This window comes from Montipora foliosa, chromosome 8 (genome assembly GCF_036669935.1).
Source record: "Montipora foliosa isolate CH-2021 chromosome 8, ASM3666993v2, whole genome shotgun sequence".
Taxonomy (NCBI): domain Eukaryota; kingdom Metazoa; phylum Cnidaria; class Anthozoa; order Scleractinia; family Acroporidae; genus Montipora; species Montipora foliosa.
Genome location: NC_090876.1, coordinates 42,252,620 through 42,263,090, shown reverse-complemented (window position 1 = coordinate 42,263,090; position 10,471 = coordinate 42,252,620). Strand labels below are relative to the sequence as shown.

Below are 10,471 nucleotides of genomic sequence, written 5' to 3'. Positions count from 1 at the left end.
GGGAATTAATGGCGCGCGTTTCGCAGGTAGAGAAGATTGTGTAGTTGGTTAGCCCATGGAAAATGTAACTCGTGACAGAACCGGAAAGAAGTGCGGAATTAGAATGAGTTATATTCGGGGCCAGTTTACCTGTTACTAGCAGGTCTGTACGGCTCCACAAATGATCCCAGGATCACAAATGATCCCCAGAACAGCAAACGATCCCCAAACTTTGCCGCAAATGATACCAGGACCGCCAATTATCCACATATTGGACCGCAAATGATCCCGAAAAAAAGTAAGGAATGGCATGGAGGGTGGAATGATCTGGCTAGAGAATTAATGCCAAGAGCGCTGATTTTTATTACAATCACTTTAATTCATGGCTAATTATAGTTTTCCAGAAAGACTCAATTTTGTTTCTTTCCACGCTGTTATAAATTTGCAACATTTAATCATCGGATCATACAATCATCAAAAACTATCTTTGACACAATTCTTAACTTATTGACACCAGGGGCCCGTTTCTCGAACCCTGCGTGTGTTTGCCAGAGTTGTTCGAATATCCCGACATCTTGTTTTGCAGTTACTGGTCACGTGTGACTGACACCAGAATTTATTTGCATTTTTAACTCATGCATGATCAATACGAAATGTTCCTTAATCGAGGCCGCTGGCAGACCCGAAAGAGACTCTGCTTGCAGGGTTCAAGAAAAGGGCCCCTGGTCACAATCAGTTGAGAATTGCGTGCGAATTAGTCTGTGATGATTGTATCCGATAATTAAATGTGGCAATTTTATAAAAGCGTGGTAAGAAACAAAATTCAGTCTTTCTGGAAAATTGTAAAGGCCTGGCCAAACGCTCGCAACATTTCAACACAACATCTTGCAACATTGTTGCATGATATTGCGACATGTGCTGCACGGGGTGGCCAAACGCACGCAACATTTTCATCATTTTCAACGCAACATGTCAATGTTGACGTGCCCCAGGCCCCTGCCGCGCAAGAAGTGGACCTAACGCGCATGCCTTAGCGCAACAATGTTGCGTGAACTTGACCAAACGAGTACAACATCATGCAACAACCAAAATGTTGCACGAAAAATTTGACCGTTTTCAAATTTGATCCAACATCATCCAACATGTTGCAACATATCGCAACATATCGCAACACGGTGGCCAAACGGTTGCAACATGTTGTGCCCAACAATGTTGCAAGATGTTGCGTTGAAATGTTGCGAGCGATTGGCCAGGCCTTTATAATGAGGCAGAAACCTGTTGAGCCATGATCTTAAGCGATTTTAATAAAATTAAGCGCTCTCCTCATTAATTCTCCAGTCACACCATTCCACCCTCCATGCCATTCCTTAATTGTTTTTGGAGGTCATTTGCGGTCCTGGTATCATTAGCGGTACAGTTTGGGGATCGTTTGCGGTTCAGGGATCATTTGCCGTCCTGGGATCATTTGTGGACCCGAATCGGTCTCGCAGGTTAGGGGAGCGTCTGAAAGCCACAACAGGTAGATGTAGGAAAGCATTTTTGCAGCGGTCAGAGGGAAGCAGTAGATTGTAGTGATTTTTATAACGTTGAAGATGGAAGGAAATGATGGATTCTAAGTCGTTATAAAAGGTTTGCGTTCAGGTTTGTTTATCTGTTTAGATTGTAGGGTATGTATGCAGGGAATTTCTGCGGCGCGTTGTATTTGTTTAGTAACTAAGTCGCATTTGTAACCTCCTTTCACTCGGAAGCTAAGGTATTTGTCGTTAGCTCAGTAGAGCGAATCTTGAACGTTTCGTCGTAGACGGAGTGCTAGGCTGAAATGAATGGCTTTTTTGTGTGTAGAGGATGACACGAAGAATAAAGTAAATGTTGGTGTTTGTCCGTAGGTTTCGTGTTTAGGTCTGTATTTATGATTTCCTCACTAGTTAGTGAGACGTCAAGGAAAGGAACATTGGTAGGAGAGTGTGAGCTAGTGAATTTTATGGTAGAGTTAGGGTTAGGTTCTCCTGACTTTCAGTCAAATCATAAAAATGTCATCGATGTATCTTAACCAAGTATGGGGTTGTTTTGTCCAATGTCCAAGGAAAAGGTTAGCAAAAGAGGGGGACATTTTTAGTGCCCATAGCTGTGCCGTGTATTTAAAGGTAGTGGCTAAAATTAATTAAAAGTGAAGTTATTAATGGGTTGAGAATCATGCGGATGAGGTCAAAAATAGTGCCAGGAGTAGGAATGGTGTTGTTAGGATTAGCATGTAAAAAATGACCACAAGCATTAATTACCGTCATTATGTGGAATATTGGTGCATAAAAATGAGACGTCAAGTGTTACTAATAATAAATTAGAGGGTAATTTGCCAATGGTAAGGAGTTAAATTAATTGAGAAAACCATTAGCATCTTTAACATAAGATGGTTGAAGATGATGGTCAACAAAGTGGGATATGCGTTCAGTGGGATTACTATTGGATGAAAAAATGAGGCGTCCTGGATTACCTTGCTTGTGTACTTTGGGAAGGACGTAAAAACGTCCTGGTTTCATGGTTTTACGTCAGGTTCTATGAAGTATTGTTTTGTCTTCTCGTCAATGAGGTCGTCAGTGTATATGCATTCTGTTTACGTATACTGCGTCGGTATAATTTAGAGTCGTTAAACATTTGAAAAATATTTGGCAATTGATGTTATTTCCTTTTCTCAAATCGTCGAACGTATCTCCCTAATCTTTGATTATTACTAGTTTCTGTCAAATCTATTTCTAACAGAGCATTAGTGAAGATGAGGTTTAAAACCTTTGCAAAAACCGTGGACGAAACGTCTTGCACAGCGTTGGATCAGAGAAGATCGTAATCAGTCAAAATTTATTAAAAAATATTTATGAAAGTCAAGTAGACTACTGCCCGACTGATAGAGCACAATTACATTATCGTCCTCGTACGCTTGAATAGTGCGGACCTGCGGGGAAATAGCCAGTGATTAAATTTCACAAAAAACCACACTCCTGGAGATGAGCATGACGGCAATGGAGAGATATTATACAAAACACTAACCAAATGAAGATGACGCCAGCTTATAACTTCGTTGCTATACTCGAGAAAGCTCTTTCTTTAGAAAAACCTTTCATTGCTTCAGCGATCGATACTGTCTTGGGTTCCAGTCCTTCCCCTACAGGTGACGCAAAAACGTGACAAACGAAATTTTCCAAGAGCTTTGCAAAATCACATCGATTTTACTCGTTTAGTTTATGGGTGTCCCCTATTTTTTAAATCATGAGACATTTACTTTACTTACTATCTACAAAATCTCACCGTAAGAAGTTGTCTTTTTTAAAACAATTTCTTTCCTCGTGCCATCGAATTCCGGAATTGGTCGCAAGGGGTAGCGCTTACGGAAACATTCGTTGAGGATGAACTTAATCACTGTTTTCGACATCCGTAGCGGCATCCAATTATCTAAAATCCTACTCCTAGAAACCTATGCACAGAAACCTCCACTCTAACAGTTTATTTTTATGATTTTTGATGGACGATCAGATGAGGCTACATCTCGTTATGGTGACCCATTTATCGAAATTAAGGCATTTTTCCACTGCCATTTTCTCCGAAAAAAGGTCGGTGACCCCCATTTTTTTCATTTGTGGAGTAAGTACTTTGTGACCTAACTCTAGGCGAGAAATGAAGAAAATTTCACCGTAGGAATATTTTGGCGCGAACTTCCTTTAGAAAGCAATTCTAGTTTTTACATGAGAATTTAGTGCAAATTTATCTTGGTTAAAGGCCAGTGCTCTCACCACTGCTCAGCACTGCGCCAGCCCTACTCCCCAATAACGCATATTAGAAATCAACTATGCTAACAGAACTACCAACAATGCTTTTATCATTAGAAGAAAACTACCATTATTTTGGCAGTTGGTTGTATTGCTGTCGGTATAGTTTGCTGTTCTGACCGCGCACTGGTAGCTCAGTTGGTCGAGCACGCGGGAGGTCGTGAGTTCGACTCCGGCCGGACCAACACTCAAGTTCTTAAAATAATTGAGGAGAAAGTGCTGCTTTTGTAATTACATCCGCAAATGGTTAGACTTTCAAGTCTTCTCGGATAAGGACCATGATAAACCGTAGCCTTCCCGTCTCATGAATATTTTCCATGTTTATAAGTTCTCTGTGGGACGTTAAAGAACCCACACACCCGATGTTGTGGCTGTCGTCTTTGAGTAAGTTCTTTCCAGCAGAAGTGACCGGCCTCGCGTAATGTCTCTGAAAAGGCTTGTGGTGTATGAGGCCACCTAAGCAAAAAACAGCCACAAGTCAATAGGACTTTGCCGAGTGCTTGAAAATGTAGATGTAGATAACCTGCATTTTAAAGTGTTTGACTGTCATGCTAGAGACATTTATGGTAAGAGTCATCCTCAAACTCTTAGATACTTCAAGTGTGGATAACGTAGTGTAATACTTTCAAACTTTGTATGGAATAAGTGATCAGTATGAACTAAAAGGTTTACAAATCACTAAATATGACTTGCAATTACCTAATATGTACCAAATGACTTAAATACACCATGAGATCAACTTACATAAGTGTTTTAAAAAACATTGTTTTTCTATAGCTCTTTTTCTCAGTCGTTTCATCTTGTAGTTGCTGGAAGATATTTGCAGACAAGTAACAAACAGGAAATGCTATCTCTGTTGGCAGTCTGAGAAACAAAAAGTGATCAAATTAATAGTAGGAAGAAAGAGGGCCCTGGCAAGAAGATTGTGAAAAGGGAGGAGATCTGTTTACAAACAATGTTTTTGTTATTCAAATTGCCAGCCACAGAAACAAACGGACCCTTTGTTTCGACAGCCAATGAGAGACTCTGGTTGGACATCAATGACAATAGATAACGTCAACGATATCTTTGCTGTTAAGGGGACATTAGCGAGGGCCCTAATGTAAAAACACGAATGAACACACGAATCTAAAGATAATCGGGTTGGAAAAACTGATTTTTCAAAATAAGGTACCAGTTGTTCGCTTCTAGTCCGGCATGAACTCCAGGCCGCTTGACCTTTTTTCTTTTTGCCTCCCTTGACGAAGTACTAACCTCCCATATATGCGTGGAAAATACCGATACTACTTTCAATATTTGCTTAAACTTTAGTCAAAACGTTATGATTGAGTGTAATACCGACTGACTAGCATCACAGCTATCAAAGGGTGAAATCCGGACAATGAGTCCGGATTTCCACCACATTATACCTATATATACATATATACAAGAAATCATGGAAGACCTTTCCTTTTTCTTTTTTTTTTTTTTTTTTTTTTTTGTTTCGCTACGAGGATAACAATGAAAAAAGCACTTCTTTGTCGTGAATTTTCTATAACGAAAAATTGCTCAGAACTGATCAGAAGTCTACGTTAATAGTGCACACCATGCAGAGCTTAGCCTAGTACTTAGTATATGGCTAGGAACGTTTTTATCACTTTTTCCTCCCTCCCCGCTTCAGCCATTTGATGAGGGTCAGTCTCGTGCTTCTCAAGTTGGCTCGATCATGCCCCAAAAGAAATCTGGCCTTGATTGTATCATTCCACGAGCAGTAATGAACTGGTTGCGTAGTGTCTCGCTATTCGATAAATTTAATCCATGCTCGCTTAAGGGGACATTAAGTATTTGTTATGTAAGAAATGGGCAGACAGGAAAACGTTTTCATTTTTTAGTGTTTTCATAAGAAGCTAAATATTTGCTTTGTAACAAATGAGCAAATGCAAATCCATTTTTAAGCACCACGATATCGATACGCAAACAATGCTGTTGGGCAGAGCTTGAATTGGCTGTGATTGCTGACTCCGACTTGAACTGAGTAGCTAGAATGTAGTCTTCATTACAACATCACCAATAATAGCTGCACTGACAAGACAGGGCAGATTTTAAATCACTCTTAAGTTCTCTTCAAGTATTCACTCATCAAATTCTTAAATTTACAATTCGCAAACACGTCCTGCTTCCTTAGGTAACTAGCGATTTCGAAACCAAGAAATCCGGGGATGGCGCCAGTCAAACTTTGACTGGTTCAGTCCCTCAGCCTTTTCACAAAAATACCCTTACGATTAAGGGTATCCTAAGGATATCGTGGTTATTTGCACTTGTTGTTCATTCATTAGAAAGAAAGTCTTTGGCTTCTTATCACATTAATGAAATTTATAGCATAGCAAGAATTGTACGCAATCAATTCAGTAATCTTGAGTTATGCATCGTGATGAGCTGGGGGTACCAAATGTGACTTGACTTAAGCCTTTAAGTTCCCTGTGGAACATAGGGCCGCAACAACACTCCTCCAACGCACTCGATTCTGTGAGGTCCTCCTCAGCTGTGCCCATGTCGTACCAATGGCATTCACGTCTGCATCAGTGCTCCTGCGCCAGGTCTGTTTCGGTCTTCCTACTTTACGCTTTCCTTGAGGATTCCAGTCGAGGGCTTGCTTGGTGACGTTTGAGGGGGACTTCCTGAGTGTGTGGCCGATCTACCCCACTTCCTTTCTTTGATCTTCACTTCAATGGGGCTTTGACCAGTCTTGTCCCAGAGGTCGGCGTTGGAAATGACGTCTGGCCATCTGATGTTGACGATGTTTTTGAAGCATGTGTTGATAAAGGTCTGCAGCTTTTGGGTGTTTGATTTAGTAGTTCTCCATGTTTCGGAGCCATACAGTAAGACAGACTTGACGTTGGTGTTGAAGATTCTGATCTTGTTGTGGAGGGAGAGAGCTGAAGAATGCCAAATGGGGCGGAGGGTGTTGAATGCATGTCTGGCCTTGTTGATCCGGCTCTTGATGTCTTCGTCTGTTCCTCCGGCTGTGTTGACGACACTGCCCAGGTAGACAAACTTCTCCACCTCGTTCAGGTCTTCGTCGTGGAGTGTGATGGGGTCTTGTTTCTTGTTGTTTTTTCGCATAACCACCGTCTTCTTGAGGCCCGTCTTCTCAGCTTCTTCGGCGAGGCGGGACAGCTTCTCTTGTTCGTCCTGGTGTCTGTGTGAGAGGAGGCTAATGTCGTCAGCGAAGTCCAGGTCCTCCAGCTGTTTGGTGAAAGTCCACTGGATGCCGGTCTTCTTATCTGATGTTGCCTGCTTCATAATCCAGTCGACTACCAGAAGTAAGATGGTCGGCGACAGTATGCAGCCTTGACGAACACCGGTCTGTACCTGGAATGTGTCCGTCAACTTCCCATCGTGTATGACTTGGCAGCTGGAGTTGTCGTACAGTTGCTGTATGATGGAAACGAACTTGGGGGAGGGGGGGGGGGGGAAGCCGTAGTGTTCCATTAGCCTCCAGATGACGTCACGATCCACACTGTCGAATGCCATTTGGAAGTCGACGAAAACTGAATACAGTGGGATCTGCCATTCCAGCGACTGCTCAATGATGATTCGCATCGTGGCGATATGGTCTGTGCAGGATCTGTCTTGACGAAAACCTGCCTGCTCCTCTCGTAGAGTTTCGTCCAGGGCCTTCTTGATTCTCTCCAGGATGATTCTTGTCAGGACCTTGCATGGGATGGAGAGCAGCATGATACCCCGCCAGTTGTTGCATGATGACAGGTCCCCTTTCTTTGGCAGTTTCACCAGTTACCCTTTCTTCCATTCCACTAGGATCTGCTCGTTCTCCCAGATCTTCATCAGGAGTGGATGGATCATCTCCGTGGAGGTCTGGACGTCCGCCTTTAGTGCTTCTAGTGGAATGCCGTCTGAGCCTGCTGCCTTGCCTGACTTCAAGGACTTGATAGCTTTGCTGACCTCGGCCTTGGTTGGTGGATTCATGCTCACCGCTAGCTGGTTTGCTGCTGGTGGGATGTCAGGTGGGACTTGAGGTGAGGGTCTGTTGAGAATCTATTGGAAGGGTTCTGCCCATCTTGCTCTCTCTTTGGCTTCATCTGTGATGGTCTCGCCGTTCTTGTCTTTCACTGGTCTTGAGGGGGCCTTGCTTTTCCCTGACAGTGTTCTTGTGATCTCATACAGCCTCTTCATGTCTCTTTTGCCAGCTGCTGTTTCTGCTTCTTCTGTGAGGTCGTGTATGAATCTCCTCTCGTCCGCTCTGGTGCTTTTCTTGACCTGTCGGCTCAGCTCCCAGTACTGGGCCTGTAGATCTTGCTTCTGTTGCAGGTCTTGGGTCTGGTTGATGTCGTTCTTTAGCTGTTTCCTCTCTTTGATGAGTGTTCAGATATGGGCTGACAGCCACTTTGTGTTGTCTAGTTTTCTTCCCCATTACCTCATTACATGTGACCTTCCAGGTGTCCCTAAGGCCACACCATGTCTCCTCTACTGATTCTTCTGGTTGGTGGGCGAGTGCGCTGAACCGGTTTCTCAGTTCACTTTGGTAGACCTCAGCTTTTGTTTTATCTTTCAGGCTGTGTATGTTGTATTTGTGGGATGGCCTGTCTGCTCGGTCTCTGTAGACTTTCAGCTTGACTTTCAGGTCTGCCACCACCAAGTGATGGTCCGAGGCTGCGTCTGCTCCTCGTTTGACTCTGACGTCCAGCAAGCTTCTCCTCCACTTTCTTCCGATGGTGACGTGATCGATTTGATTCACAGTCCTCTCATCTGATGATGTCCATGTCGTCTTATGGATCTGCTTGTGCTGGAACACGGTGCCTCCAATGACCAGGTCGTTGAAGGAGTGGAACTCAGTGAGTAGCTCTCCATTCTCGTTCTGGACGCCAACTCCATGTTTTCCCATGATGAGTTCTCTGTTGGTGTTGTCTGCCCTCACTTTAGCGTTGAGGTCACCCATTAGGATCTTCAGGTCTCTTCTTGGCAGCTTATCCATCACTGTCTGGAGCTGCTCATAGAATGCCTCCTTTTCCTCTGTCTCTGCTGCGTTGGTGGGTGCGTAGCACTGGATGACGGTGGCTTTCCTCCCCTTGGAGTTGAACCTTGCAGTCAAGAGCCTCGGTGATACTGGCTCCCAGGAGAGTAGTGCCTGTGCTGCCTCAGGTGTCAGAAGCAGGGCTACTCCATGAAGGTGTGGGTGTCCTTCCTCATGTCCAGAGTAGATGATAGTGTCACCACTCGTTGGTCGCGTTCGTCCAGTGCCGTTCCAGGGTGTGTCACACAGCCCTAGCATCTTGAGGTTGTAGCGATGCATTTCCCTGCTCACTTGTGCAGATTTCCCTGCCTCATATAGGATTCGGATGTTCCAGGTCCCTATTCTGGTCTTGATTTTGGCTGTCAGAAGAGTTGTCTGCGCACTGGCTTCCCGTAGGCTTTCACCAGCCCGCATCATAGGCTCTACTGGAGAGGACTCTTCCGGAGCCAAGTTGTTTTCTGGATTTGTTGTTGCGGTTTCTGTAACAAGTCTGTTTTCCGGGACTGGGGTGTTAGCCCAGCGCCCAACCCCCAGACCTGGAGGGCCGGTTGGTTTGGTGTCTGAGTTTTCCTTCTCGTAGATGGATTGCCGACCAAGGCTAACGAGCTCCATCCACCCGTGGTTTAGAATCAGAGTTTTCCTTCTCCTAGATGGACTGCCTACCAAGGTTATCGAGCTCCATCTACCCGGGATTTGGAATCAGAGTTGTCCTTCTCCTAGGCTATGTCGGTCCGCAGCACCCTATTCCGTATTATTCAGGTGCAAACCCCCAAAGGGAGGGCTCCCCTATCCGCCACCCGGGGGACGCGCCCCTACGCCGTATAGCCCCAGCGCGAGGGTACCAAATGTACTGACGGTGTAATTGATAAAAAATTCTTTGAAGCTTTTAACTGGGTGTATGTACATAGAGGATGTGATAGGTTTTGAGAACAGACGCTGAGCTAAACTTACATGTCTAAATATCTTAGTGCTGTCTAAATTTACTCTCATTTTCCATACTGATTCTAAGGTGGAATTGAGTTCAGCTTGGGCTCAAGAAAAGATAGTTATATTGAATTGTCCCTGCGCGGTTATGAAACGCTTAGATCAAACAACTGAAAGCCAATTATTGTGTAACACAGGGCTAGCGAAGCTTCATTTCCTTACTTAAATATACATTTGCAAAGGCCACCAGGAAGTATTTGTTCCAGAAACTCAAAACACAAGTCGTTTAAATGTTAATTTCAATTTTAGTTTTAGTTTTGTAGTCTTAGGATAATGTATAGATGTATATATGTCTTTAATAATATTTTGATTAATTTAGATAATTAGATTAATTTAGATAATTAGTTTTTTCACAAACGAAGAGCCACTATGTGGAAGTGTTGTGAAATAAACCTTTTACTTACTTACTTACTTACTTGGTTTCGGTAAATACAAGGGTATGTCAGTAATTGTGTGTGCCATCGGTCCAAAAAAGTCTACGCTTCTCTTAACTAAAAGGACGTATCTAATAGTGAATTTGTTTTGACAAATTCAATTGCAGGAACACCACAAAACTGAATATCTTGGATCATTAGTTCATTTTAGGGCCAATACAAATTTCACTGAACTTTTCGCATAAACAAATATATTGAATTTACGGGTATAGTTGTCCAAGCAAAAAAAACTTGCAAAAAAGGCT

General features: G+C 43.3%; 1 protein-coding gene and 1 pseudogene across 1 annotated transcript; both read right to left on the bottom strand.

Moving 5' to 3' along the window:
- The window catches only part of LOC137968833 (putative uncharacterized protein DDB_G0274435), a 17,848-nt pseudogene extending 11,520 nt beyond the window's left edge, over positions 1-6,328 (bottom strand).
- Positions 6,329-7,953: 1,625 nt separating this feature from the next.
- LOC137968832 (craniofacial development protein 2-like) lies at positions 7,954-8,769 on the bottom strand. The gene has a single exon (XM_068815309.1). The coding sequence runs from the start codon at positions 8,767-8,769 to the stop codon at positions 7,954-7,956; it is 816 nt and encodes a 271-aa protein (XP_068671410.1).
- Positions 8,770-10,471: the final 1,702 nt, after the last annotated feature.